The 14,197-nt window shown below is 44.6% G+C and overlaps 1 protein-coding gene across 7 annotated transcripts in view; it reads right to left on the minus strand.

Moving 5' to 3' along the window:
* Nucleotides 1-935: 935 nt before the first annotated feature.
* Nucleotides 936-14,197, minus strand: part of hdac4 (histone deacetylase 4) — a 93,155-nt gene continuing 79,893 nt past the window's right edge. For 6 of the 7 annotated variants that reach the window (XM_078091411.1, XM_040201305.2, XM_040201304.2 and 3 more), the window contains 4 exons: nucleotides 14,020-14,153; nucleotides 5,862-5,946; nucleotides 5,533-5,674; nucleotides 936-5,277 (listed from right to left, as the gene is read on the minus strand). In XM_078091411.1, the coding sequence (XP_077947537.1) occupies nucleotides 5,238-5,277; nucleotides 5,533-5,674; nucleotides 5,862-5,946; nucleotides 14,020-14,153 (401 nt within the window). In that variant the 3' untranslated portion in view covers nucleotides 936-5,237. The remainder of the gene's footprint in view (nucleotides 5,278-5,532; nucleotides 5,675-5,861; nucleotides 5,947-14,019; nucleotides 14,154-14,197) is intronic. The other variant, XR_013453125.1, reaches the window with a different exon arrangement.

Consider the following 14,197-nt stretch of genomic DNA (forward strand, 5'->3'; position numbering starts at 1 on the left):
GGGGGGCTGATCCTAGCCAAAGCTACTGTGGGGCCCTTTGGATGCAGTTCCTGCAATGCCGCCTCTGTCTGGATTTAAAGGGGAACTGCACGCAACTAAGTCAAAGCCTTGAGCAACTTGAGCTACATGAGGCTAACGGCTAAAGGCGACTGTAACAGGTTAAGTTTTAACGTCGCTACTCGAAAACCTCATGAACTCAAGATACTGTCGGGAACGTCTGTGTTCTACTTTTCATCAAAGTAATGTTGGTGTCACAACAGTGACAGAAACAGGAAGAGTTAAATGTTGCATCAGTCCACGCATACGGAGAGTATGGAAAAGCAATCTGGCGGTATTTCAATTCAAGACCTCTGATTGGACACAGAGGATTCCGGAAGCACCCGGAAAGAGCTCCTAGTGGAAATTGAGCCCAGGTCTCAAGAAAAGATTTAACCACTAGACTATGCCACAAAACTAGCATAGATGAAGTACACAGACATTTAAATTGAAAACAAAACACACTTTTTAAATAAATAGAAAGGACTAGATTTATGGAGTTGTGCTTGTATGCGACGTCTCTTTGTCCTTTGGCAGGCAGAGAGGGATCCTCATTGACTGTAACAACTGCCATGGTGCTGCCAGGGTTCTGATTGGAGCAATTTGAGTTGGGATGCTTCCGCCTTGATTTCATTGCCCCCCTTCATCCCCTACATTAGCTGCTACAAGTAAAACAAATCCGAATGTATCTGCAGTCAATATGCATTATGCTAAATGTATATGATATGCTTTGACAAAGAAGAACATGAGGAGTATAAAGACATCTTTGGTTGGTTTCTTCAGGTCAGCGGCATTGGTTTTCATCGACACCACCCTTCATGACTCACACTGAACGCGCATTCGTCTTTGAAATCAACCACCAGCATCAACATTGTCGTTATAAAAAACAGACATTGCAGTTTTTCCAAAACAATACTTTATACTGTACATGTCAAAGACAACATGTTAGAGCAAAGGTTCCCGAGAACAATGTACTATTTCTGTAACAAGTCAAAAACTAATTGAAAAAAAAAGGAATATGCATCTTATACATATGTAAACCTAGAACTGATTGTTTTGGAACCACAGTGGTCATAGCAATAACTGGCTTATTTAGTGGAATGGAAAACCGTAACAATGACCAGGCACCTGGATGGAGTCCTTTGATAAGTTCAGATGTGACAAAAAACAAAGACGTCTTCCCAAAAGTCCACCACAAGTCACATCTTGCCCAGTTAAAAAAACAAAATCCATTCTGTTGTAGCAGTTTACAAAGCGTCCCCCTAAAATAATTCTACATAAATACAATCAAATCTATTGTTTGTGTTACAAGTGCTAGATACTTTTTTTTTTTTACATTTGACTTTTTTTGTAAAATATTCAACAAAGGTCTTGCAGGTTCTGTAGTTCCATATCCTAAAGGTATAAGCACAACATGGAAATAACCCAAATTCATCCCAAGCAGAAACAAAGTAGCAGTAAAGGAGATAAGACGGTTTGGATACAGTGAAAGTACTAACGTCCTTCAGTGCTTCATCCCTTGTGCTGATATGTGGTATGGGACGGACAGACAGGCAGACAGGTACGTAGGCAGGCAGTGCATGCGGACATACAGACCATGCGGAGAGAAAAGAGGAATGGAGTGGACGCCGAAAACAACATAAAGGAACGTTGCAGATTTCGTATTTATTTTCTGTTACTGGACATTGTGTTAAGACTGAGTGAAGCTGGCCGGACAGGACGAGTTTTGGCTCCTGAACCAAAACATTCAGCAAAAGAAACCCCACAACTGGCACTGCTGCTCAATGGATCTGGGAATGTTCTGGGACTGTGTTACTGAAAAGCATCTGACCAAGAGTGTTTGTATTTGAGGCTGTCCAAGTGAAGGTACTATTCAGGGTAGCCTGACTATTTGCTTTTTCACATTCCAACCACAAATACGTTCTTCAGCATCTAGTATCAAGACAATGCAAATGAGGTCCTGAGCACCAAACAACAAGAAATACCAGAGAAAGTTTCAGGTGTTTGTGTAGGTGTCTGATATAATGTACAGTAGAACCATACTAAAAAATATGGGCTGCATGATAATGCCCCTCTGCAAATGTCTAGACCTCAGTTATCTCATTGGAGAATCAACTTTGTGGCAAACAATTTACTGCAAGCAATGATTCACTACTTTTCACTACTCTACCTTTGCTTTTCTTGAGTACATTTACAGAATAGCAGACGAGTGAGTGGATATTGTTAGAGACACTGGTCCTTGCGCAGGCGAAGGGTTGCAGTTCTGTGAGGACAGAGAAGACGGAACCTTTGGCATTACTGAACTAAAGAACAAGATTACACATGTGAACTGCACAAATTTAAGGAATGTTGAATTCAATTAAATCTTTTGTCCAGATAAGGAAATAAGTGATGATCATTTGAAGTCATTTGTGAGGCCCATTAGGGTGATTTAAGGTAGGGGGATAGCATGGCCATATTCCAATTCAAATACACCTATCTCATTTTTCTTTTTGGGTCGGAGGTTGAACTTGTAAACCTTGAGGAAGAAACCGCCTTTGGACACTTATAGATGCATACTTTCAATTTCAGTCTCACATTTCTAAAAAATACTGAAACTTTGTAAGTGGTAGTGAGAATGTGTTTTCGTACAAAAAATATATCTACACACATAAACGTAAGAAAAAGTGGAATAATAGGAATATGTGCCTGAATGTGAGGCCGAGCGGACAGTGTGCTGTAACAGTGTTATGGTACCAACGGGATGGATGAAGCCAAAAACTAGTCATCAGTGTTCAAAGTCAAAAGGACAACCAGTAAAACTACTAAACATGTAACCAACTGTAGCAAAGGACAGTAAATGGAGCCTGAAAAAGGGCCGACTGACTGCACGGCCCATGAAAAGGATCATTTTTCAATACCAACTTCAAAAACAAGACCATAGGATTTCATTATGTATATATAGATATATATATATATAATATACTCATTTCTTTTCATATATAAATCTACTATGAACAGACAGTAAATACACAATTGTCCATCATTATACAAAGTAGAAACATTTGTACCCCAACCATCCCACACAAACTAAGCCACGTAATGTCCACTAAGTATGTGAGCTTTACACTGTAACAAACAGACGGAGAGAAGAGGGCAACGTGAACAAAACGGCATTGAAAGGTACAAAAAGAACACACGAGGCCAAAGTGCAGAAAAAAAACAAAGGAAGAAAAAGAAATAAAATCAACAAGAGCAGAGTAGTCATAGACAAACGCGTGTGGCAGGAATACTGCGGATATTGATGTCCTATGTACAGTAAACACCAGTAAACACCACAGCACTCCGCCTCCTCTCACCAGGAGAAACACACTCAGCATGATTAGCTCGTAGAGGAAACAATGGTGAGCGAAGTTGGAGAGGTGGTTACAGCCTTCAGCACCAGCTTGGACATGTATTGTTTAAAACGGAAGGGAGCGTGTATTCACGGCTCGGTTGGTGGCTGGTGTGCTGTGTGGCCAGCAGGGTTCTGCTATGGGAGGTAATGCTCAATGTTTTAGGAACAAGTTCTGCATTTATTGAAATACTCTTTACAGGCCAGCGGGGGGAGAAAAAAAGATTTTTATATTGTAGATTTGATAGAATGGGCGGAAGGATTCAGCATCTGAATCTGAGCTACACATGCTTTCCAAAGTTCCGTGTTTATTCCCTATGGGCTTTTTCCCACTGGTCAAGAGAATTGGAAAAGGTTAATACAAAAATAAAGTACTAAAAAAATATGCGTCTATGAAAGTATGTTTAGAAAGAGCAGCTTGTGCTCGGCTGTATTGGAACAGATGTACACACACCTGCCTCATAATGCCTGACATTTGGGGAGCAGATGTGTGGGGACTAAAGATGTTAAACCAGCTGTGGGAGCCTGTGCAGCCCCCCCCCTCTGGAATATCCCAGGTGGTTTTGTCATTGTTGCCACAGGGACACAGTTGTTTTAAAGCGAGGGCTGCTTCCAACCATAGGCCCATATGAGGTAATAGTTATTCCTCTCGATTCTTCATTAAGCTGCAGGAAGTCACACTGATTCTAACAGGATGATCCTTTTCAGCGCATGGCACCTAACAGCTGATTGGGCCAGTTGCCAAGGAGACCCCAATGAACCTGTGGACATTAGACTGATTAACTGTTCAATTCATTGTGAGATTTGCAGTAATCTCCGTTGATTGCAGGAACATTAACGGGACCCGCACGGGGGGAGTCGTCCCAACATGTATCTAAGGTGCAGCCGGTCCTCTGAGACGTTTCCTCTGGCTTCGGGGACCGAAACTGATACATGCTTCAACTCAGTAATACTAGTTAAACCTGGAACTTGCTTTGAAACGGAACCACCTCCAACTCGCGGACATTATATTATTTAAAAGAAGGAAAGGTGGAGGTACATGGAGACAGCAGGCTGCTTACAGGGAATTACAGGTTAACATGCAAAGGTACTCCAGTCTATGTGCCAAAACATGCAGGCGTTGAAGGTCTTGCCAGGGGAGAAATGTTTAAGGGGTCGGGGAGAAGAGGCCTTGTTCCAAAACCTGTTTTTTAAGGCGTAGCTCTTTCAGTAGAGTTAAACAGAAGATCCACCAGGTTGAAAAAAAAAAAAAGGCACGGACGCGCAGACTTTCACTGTCATTTTGGAATCATAACACCTGCTGGAAACCACCTCTGCAAACTGCATCAAATGCTTCTTCCATTCGTTCGGACATCTTGAAAAAGCAGGGCTGATTCCTCCACGATGAGTCACAATCACAAAAGCTCTGGTGGTTTTATGATGAAAAGGTGTGAAGGTGACGATAAAGCGCAGAAAGAACAGAACGATAAGAAAAGTAGATGTCGACGGATAGTTCCTTATTTGCATTTGAAAAGTACACCGTGTGTAGTGTTTTTAAAAGCACTGGCACTCGAGGTCGTCGTTGTGGCGTGGTTGAGTTGTTCCTCTTACATCCAAGGTCTTGAAGAGGCAATGCAACACCTGCACGCTGATCAGTCCGTGCACTGCCGATCAGCGAACGCTCGTCCGCAGTGGTCCGGTCTTCCAAGCACCACCTCCAAGCGCTCTCCCCCCCACAATAATGGGCCTCATCTATGTGAGGCGGGGGGTGAGACGCGGGAGTACCATTTCTATCGACACTGTCTGGGTGAGGACACTGTCAAATATGAAGCGCAAAGACAATGTTCCTTTACATGGTAGCTTCCTCTTCCATGGGTTCCTCTTCAGCCCTGGAGAAACAGAGACTAATGTAAGGACTGCACCATTAAGACCAGGCAACCACCAACACAACCCGCAAATCCACTAGAATATCTGCTGCGGCTAGAAAGGTCAAAGAGAGACTGAGCCTCATTATTGCAACATTCTGACATTTATTTTTCCTGATAAAAGTAAGACAGCGTACGAGCTCTTTTCCACCGGAAATGTCGAACTGCTCCTTTGAACGTACGCGGAGGTCGTCGAGAACTACGACAATCATTGCGTACCTCTTTCCAACGAGCTTGTTGGCGACGGACAGCGAGGCCATGGCGGACACGGTCTCGGCCTCCTCGGCGTCCCGCCGCAGGGCTTCGCTCAGCGAGCAGCCCAGTGTGGAGGCGGAGCGCTGCAGCGAGCGCCAGTATTTATCTGCAAGCGCAGAGACACTTCATCAGTGTGCTGCTCCGGCTTTCGCGCGTGGAATCTTAACAAATGTAATATCTACTAATGCTACGAATATAAAGTGACTCATCCAACTCAAACCTTAATGATAGATCATTTAATTAAAAAATAACGCCTGAAAAAATGGATGGACTCTGTCAATAGATCCACTCACTGTGTATTTCAAGAACCTTCTCCATAGAGCGGACAGCGTTGGCATTTGGTATCTGTTGCAGCACCTCTTCAGGAATGGGGTCCAACTGAAAGAAAATATATACAAATAATTAGCACCTTGTGGTTGTAGCCTTTGTGTTGCATCTACGTCACTTCATCATTCTATAGGACCTCGTTGTAGAATGTTCACAATCAGCAAACGGATCCTTATGGTACGGCCAGAGACGTGTTTCGTGAGGTCACAGTGACCTTTGACCACCAAATCACAATCAATCCTTGCGTCCAAGTGAAAGCTTGTGAAAAAAAGAAATGTCCTAAAAGTGTTTCTGATGTATAGAAGAACCCCAAAACATGTCTGTCACAAGCCCATAACAAAAACACTTTTTGAACCTTTCTCACTTTTTCCAAGTGTGGATTTTACACGAGTCACACCTTTGCGCATATTTGAGACACTGATCCATGTCAAGAGAAACGGCAGTGCACCCATATCTACTGGGAACAAAAGATAAACACATTAAATGTATCCCCCCCAATATTAGTATGGGCGGAATGCATATTTTCATGAATGTGACTGACAGGTGTTCAGAAGCTCTGCTCCAAATCCCTCCAAGATGCGCGAGCTGGGATGAGTGGGAGGAGCACCGAGCGCATTGCTGCTCTTTGACACAAACTACAATGTGTGCTTTGTGCTGTGTCTCTCTCTGAGGACGCACGCTCGGGTAACAGATGCGTGCAGGAGGAAACCTGCTTGCTCACGCAAACGTACGTGCATACTCATGCACACGCCTCAGGAAACGCCGCTAAGCCTACGAAACTCTCCGAGCCACAGTTCAGAGGGAACGGGGCTGTTCTCCATCGGAATGATTCCATTTCCCCTTTGGCTGATTGCACATACGACACTTTCTCATCCCGTTACGTCAAACAGGCCCATCCAGCTCCACATTCCCACACATACGAGGAGCATCCTTCCTCTGCTTAATCACAACCCCAACCGCATGAAAGACCAGCTGAGAGACATGTACTGAGAGACAGAGGAAAAGAAGAGAAAACAGTTTGGCCAAATATTTGGGAGTAAAGCACCTGAGAGAAAAGAGAAAAGCCAACGCCAGTACGCCTTGCTCGGCCAAAGTTGGAAGTTTTCTTTTAATTAAAACAAACAGTGTGTGGGAGGGGTCAGCGCGGGCGGAATCAAGAGGCAGTCTGGGGAGAGGGATACTTTAATCCTGCAGTGGCACGACAGGCCGCATTATGCATAGAGGAGTGGACAGAGACACACTTCTATTCAAAGTGGCTTATTTGCTTTTTGGTTGACACTCTCATCCAAATCAACTGAGAAAGATTTCAGTGCAGCGGGCTCGATTGAGCCTTTGCTAAGCCCCGCCCCCCTGCTACTCCCCATAGAGATAATAATTGTATAATAATTGAGATGTGAAGGCAAATCAATGTCAAAATCCGATCAAATCAGGTCCATGCGCTAATGTCGCTCTCAAACAAGCTTGAAACTTGAACCTCATCGCCTCATTTTCTTTTTGACATTAGGGGGCGGACCCAGTCACCACGGTATCTCTTCACCTAATTGATTACAAACCTCGTCTTTGGCTTGGCTGGCTTCCATCTCTGTTGAGAGTTATGCATTCCCAGAACTATGGAAAACAACACCCTCGCAAGTGAGGATTTCAAATTTCGTGAGCAAGCAAATCACTTGCGCGAGAAGAACTTTTGCTCGCTGGAGACGGACTTTTGCTCGTGAAAATATGATTTGCACGCACATAGATCTGATTTGCACTGCGATTTTGACATTGATTTGCCTTCATATTGACAAAAAAACGTAGCCACCAGAGTCTACGACAGGAGTGTCCAAGTAAATATCACGGAATTAGACAAAAGCTAAAGCTTCACACCACTGAATTAAAATGAGACAGCGGACAATGTAATAATTAAAGAACAACGCTGTTGCTGTCACACTGACAGGTTTTTATTTACTTTAGCTAGCACTAGCATATAAGTGAATAATGTGCTAACGTACTCTGCGGTTGTTTTCTGCAGAAACATAATGCTTTTTGGTCAATGCATCACTATCAAACAAAGTTTACTCTAGAACTATTTTGCAAGTGGTTTGGAGCTCGTCCAATCGGGCTGAGGCTCGGCTACGATTGGGCAGTCTGCGTTCGTAGGCGGGACTTAGCTGTGTAGTTCAATAGTTTATCCATGCAATTACTCAAACCCAGACTCATTTTTTCTCATTGCGACAGATACGATCAGCCCTCAAGAACCCGCCCTGCTTTTCTATTAACGAAAATGGGAGCGTATGTTGGTACACACCATGAGTAGTCCTGATATCTAACATGTGGGCTTTATCAAAACAAGACAGGTCAGATACCAATAGTGCTCTATACTGCTCTACACCTGTCTGGAAGCCATTAGTCGGATTCCATTGGCTTGGGCATTTGGTTTGATGTCATATGACGGAGCGCTTGCTTTGTCCAGCATCACCCACTTTTTCTATAAAGCACTGGAAGCTTAACCGACCATTTTAACTGAATATAACCGGAGTGACTTTTTAGTGTCATGCTGTATTCAAAGTGCGGAGGCTTCTGGCAAGCGCCATCAACCCGCCAGGGGATGCAGAGGAAAATTAGCTTGCATATTGACTTGGCTCAGAATCCAGGGCAGGCAAAAAGTTGCCAGAAGAAATTGATCGAGGAAACGGCTGCAAGCGAACACGCCTGGTGCATAACTGATCAATCTGCTGTTTGCCTCAAGATCGTGGGGCTTCGCGGCCATCGAGTGCTCCACAGCTACACTGAAGCTGCTCAGAGCTGCTCAGCGTTGTCGGCTATGGAGCTCATCATCTGGAGAACCTGGTCGGTTCAGCCCGTCCACGTTACTCTGAGCGGGGCTGAGTTGGGAGCCGCTGAGGTTTTTTTATCAGCTCCCCGTCGGGGAGGGGTCAGGGGTTCTCTGGGGTTTCTTCGGAGAGCCGGGTTGGAGGAGGGAAGGGTGGGGGCAGCCTGTCAGCTTGATTGACAGCTGGGCCTCATGCTTATAAACTTTAATGGCTCTTGTCAGGACACTCCAGGGGCCCCCGCATGACAGGTATGGCAAACAGACAGACACGCATTTGCACTACAAGCACGCATTTGTCTGCCACATCATCCATGGCGACGTTTCTGTTTATTTGAGTTTGTGGCGGAGGCTGGGCCTGCGCCTCTGCATCTCCACATCAGCAGAGGTCCTTGAGAGCTGCAGAGAGTAATGCCCTTTAAAAGGCCACCGTCTTGATTTATTTCTGAGGAAGTCCATTTCTCTGTGTGACACGGCCGCCCAATGCAGCAGGCACAGGCCAAGATGGAAAGCCATGAGCCAAGAGTGAGGAATGTGACCCGGTGAAAACATTCCAGAAGGGAGGCTATAACCAAAACAGAAGAAACAGAAGAGGAAATCCACTTGTTCAGCAAAAGAAAGTGCACAAGGCACCCATTGTTTACTGTTGTGTCCATCTGCATGGGCTGGCAGTCAATAAGAAACGGTTGATTATGTTATGCTAAATGAACATTTTCTGTTGTGTCTTAGCTCTTTGTTGTTCTATTTTTATTAAAATAATTTGTATTTTCTTTGTGGGTACAAGTAGTAACATTTTTTTTTCCCGTTTATACATGTTCGAAAAATAAATTCATAAAGTTAAGTTAAAAGTTAAAGTCAAACATGGTAACGATGTGCTTTGTGCAAAGCGGGCGACCTTTTTGGAAAATAGGTGTAGGCGTTGCATCGTAGCCGGGTGCTGGTGGTGAACGCTCGGACGCACAGGTGAACTCGAGCGTCTTACTGTATCTGGAGTGTAAACAGAACGAGTAACCTCACTGACAGCTGGTAGCAATTAGCATATTAGCCCGTTGTTTATCAAATAATTGCTAACAACCGTGCCTCGAACCGGGCCAACATCTGTTTGCGAGCAATCATCAATTAGTCCCGAGTTCAGAGTTGACTGGTGTAGTTGCCAATGCATCATTCATGAGCTATTTAACTAAAAAGACTTCACTATTACGCACTGTGGCGGTGGGGGTAAATTAAAGAGCCTGTAAAGTCCATTCAGCAATTTCCATCCCTCTCTTTCCCAGCTAATTTGAGCTGCTTTCAAAGGAAACCTAATGCTCATTATGACAAAGCTTGTATTAACCTGCTAATAAAAGCAGATATATATCCGTCACACTAGCAAGCAGTAAAACGCTGGAGGTACAGAGACGGTGAAGAGGCTACAAGGAAGACCTTTAGGAAGTTTTGACCCAATGTAAAGGTTGCCACTGCACTGGAGAAAAATATATCATACCCCATTCCAAACTGGTGGAATAAATGGCAATAATTACCGACATTTACAGTATATTTCAAGACACATTTCGTAGTTTAAGCGACACATATGCTACGTTCATGACGTCCAGACAATACAAACCCTCGGGGAGTTTTGAAGTTCTATAAACAAAAGCACAGCTGACCAGCTAATCCAGCTGTGGTCCCATGCCTGAGCCTACTCATCCGCTCCATTCACAGTCAGCCAACACACACACACACACACACACACACACACACACACACAGACACACACGCACAAACTCAAATACATCTTCTAGAAATAAGCCGCCCAGTGGACACATTCAGAGAAGTCTATCATTCATTCGACTGTTCGGACAGATTTAAAGACTTGTTGGTCAACCTGGTGGTGATGCTGCAAAGAGCTTAAATTTGATTTATTGTGATATCTTCTGTTTCTCATTCCGATTTCATTTGCCATCTGAGGCCATAGCGGACATTGTCAGCAAATAAGAAAAAGAAAGAAATTCTAGAAAAAACGCCTGGCCTTTTATCTCCCTCCAGCTCAATCCTTCACTGACGTTTTCCAGCTACATTCCAAGTCCATTACAGAGACCTTCGCTGAGATTATGATAAAAACACTTGCTTCCTGCCAGTTTGATCTGATCGGGGTCATTTTAGCCTCTTTTCTCCCCCTTTGCTATCGGTTATCAAAGCTCCACACAACTGAACGATCTGCCTTTGTTCAAGCGGCTGACATCACTCGCTGCCAAATAGCCAACCGGCAAAAGTCATGGGAACGTTATGCCTTCACTTCAAGTCAACGACGTCGTAATTTGCCTCGTTTGTCGCCTTATCGAAGTCATCTCGGGGGGGGCACTGCACAACTCTTACTCCAATGCTTCCGTCATGATGACTTTCATTGTTTCTTTTTTAAATTCACACCTATAATATGTAAAATGATCCGTATCCGGAATCCTTTGTACGATTAAGAATTCCTTCCTTTGCAGACTTTGAAGACCTGCATAGGTACGGTTCTGTGTGAGTCTGCTTCATAACAATAGCTCCATCCCTTCCTACTTCAAATGATTACTCCATTTCCCTTTCATTATCTGATCCCTGGGCCCAGGCTGACCCCGCTGGAAGAGGTGTGAGGGTAACCATTTTCAGATGTGTACCAGTGAGGGGGCCCCGGGTGAGAGGGGCGTCCCGCAGGGCGGATTCAATTGACGCTCCCTGCCTCCTGCCTATTTTCACATTTTCAGCTCCCTGTGGCACCCATCCAGTGACCTCCTCCAAACCCCCGCTGAGGCCGGCGCTCCGCAGGCTGAAACCCAAGAAGCAAACCCCTCGGTCCAATTCATTATTTTTGCAGCAGGGCGGTGCTGTGAGTAACGAGAGCGTCCTTCAAGTCCTGAGTACTAACCTCCGTGACAGCTAAAAGCATCCGCCCTGCCCAAGTGTCCTTGAATTCCCGAATCCTTACCAGCTGTAATGGCAGTGTTACCCTACGACTTAAGAGTCACTGGTGGGCACAGTGCGAGTAAACACAAGTAATAAGAGCTAATGCGGGACCGTGCCCCAGCAGAGCCGTTGTGTGTTGTGTGCCTGCTTTGGCACGTAGCAGTGCTTTCTTCTTCACGTTCAAGGGTTAATAACATTTCCTCGTGTTCCGCACTGCTTTATTGCTGGTTAATCTGTCTGCAGCGGTATGTGCCTTCATGTTCCACACAGCAGAGGGGCTGGTTGGTCGCAGTGAGTTTTTATTAATGTGTTCTCATGTTATTGTTCTTTTTGTTTAGCTCTGACTCCAAGATCTACATGGAACGAGGCCATGCAGTTGTTTTTCTTTCTTTTTTTTACGATTCCAAAAACTCCTTTATAGCTCTTGCTGTCTGCAGGGCTGGAACAAGACGCCCAGGAATGGAAACAAGGCTGACACAAATGCAAAGGCTAATCATATGAGCTCAAACGCAATCGATGACTCGTATCAACCAACCAGGATTGGTTGGTTTTGAATTAAAGGCTGACGTGAGGTAAACTTTGTCTGATATGTTTTGATGAACTGCTTACTTCTGAATTACCTTTACGACACTGCGTCAACACACCCAGCGACAACCTTTAATCATCCCGATACACCATCCACTGTCTTTCATGTTTCCACACCAGTTCATTATTACTCCATATTAATGTGTCCGGAATGAGGTCCAACGTTTCGCAGTGTGTGTGTGTGTGTGCCGAATGAGTGTGACCCATGTGCATTAGTGTGGCTGTTCTCACAGAGTGAATGATGATGGCTTTAGCAGCTACAGTAGCCTACGTGTGAAGTTTGCATCCGTCATTCACAATCAATTGTCTTAAATTGGACGACACATGAAGGTTTTGTAAAAGCCCCCGAGAATAAAAAGCACATCTTGTGGGATCACATAAACCGTAATAAATAAAGTTGGGAATGTAATCCTAACATCAGCACTTCCCTCCGTCCCTCGTTATTTAGGTGCCCTCACTTACACTTGCCCTGTCTTGTGCGTTATTGCCAAGCTCTCCAGCGGATGCTGTTGTTGTTCCTGCTCTACCTGTTCCCGCCTGACTACTCGACCTGGGATTTTGGCGGGTTGGCATCTTTGGTCGAGGACATCGCTACAAATCACAACGAGCAAGCTGAGAGATCCAGTCACAGACACGCGTCAGACTGCACAGATGATCCCCCAAAATATGCAGCTCGATAGAAAGTTCACATTCACACCTTCTTCCTCCTCTAAAGGTGTATAATCCTTCAGCACGACGACTCAGTTGTGCTTAATAAATGCACTGGGATATCTTGGACGCATAATTTGGGGGGGAGGACTGAGCAGCTCGTCCAAAAAAGCACTCCAGCCTCTCTATTAGCTGGAAGAGGAAGAGGAGGCGGGTGTGATTGTGTGAGGAGTTGCTATCCTGTTGTGCGCCATGAATCACAGAGCAACGATGTTTGTTCAGTTCCTCGGCCTAACCTACACACTCCCACTATTAACCTTCTGCTTGGAAATCACCTCCCTCTCATGTGTTTGTGCGTGTGTGTGAGAGAGAGAGAGAGAGTGTGTGTGTGTTGCTTTGACTTCCTCACTGGACGGAAGGAGAACTTTTGTTCTCCTCCTCTACGTAAAAGTGTTGAGTATTTTAAGTGCATCAGGTGTATCGCGTGTAAAGGCCACGCGATACACCTGACGCACTTGTTTGGCAGCTAAAGTCGTTCTTTAAGAGTTCATTCAAGGGCAGAATTTGATTTGACTATCTTGTGAGTTACCTAGTCAGTGGACGCAAATCTCACTGTTAACTTAAAAGGATCAGTTTGGGTGTTTTGAAGTGGGTTTGAGACACAGAAAAGAACTGCGGGAGCAAAGCAATGCAGCAAGAATAATGGACAGAAGCAGCAAAAACTTCAGACACCTCTAAATTTAATTTCTAAATATTTGTAGCATGTTGATTTCTAAAGTGAAGATTACTTGCTTCCGGAAATGCAGCAATGAATGAAAATTACAAGCAACTGCATTGTGAAAATGTCACGCTGACAGCACAAATAAACCAGATGCTCTTCATCTGCTCCAGATGTTCACTTTGACGCAATTAAACATAAAACTACACTCATTTTGTGTTAATTAGGGCCATTATCAGAACAGATTTAATTAAAAATAGTTGTCTTGTATACTATATTGCTAAAGTTACAATAATATGCCCATTTTAGCAGAGACTAACCAGGTCATAATTTCATGGGCTCATTGTTGAGTGTATATGTCGTCGTAAACAGCAGCCATAGGTTTGTCAGGGACTCGTGGTTATTTCAGCTAGTGAACGCCTCTCGGCTCTCGTCTTACCTCGTTGCCAAGCAGAGAAGAGACGCAGGCTTCGGAGGCATCACATATGGCCGTGAGGTCGTGACCTCCCTCCAGGGCGAGCACCAGCCGACCGCCTGCCAGACCCATCAGCTGCCTGGTCAGGTAGCCGAAGCCTGGACACGGAGGAGAAGAATGAGACGGGGGAGCAGTGTGTTCA

Source organism: Gasterosteus aculeatus, chromosome 16 (genome assembly GCF_964276395.1).
Source record: "Gasterosteus aculeatus chromosome 16, fGasAcu3.hap1.1, whole genome shotgun sequence".
Taxonomy (NCBI): domain Eukaryota; kingdom Metazoa; phylum Chordata; class Actinopteri; order Perciformes; family Gasterosteidae; genus Gasterosteus; species Gasterosteus aculeatus.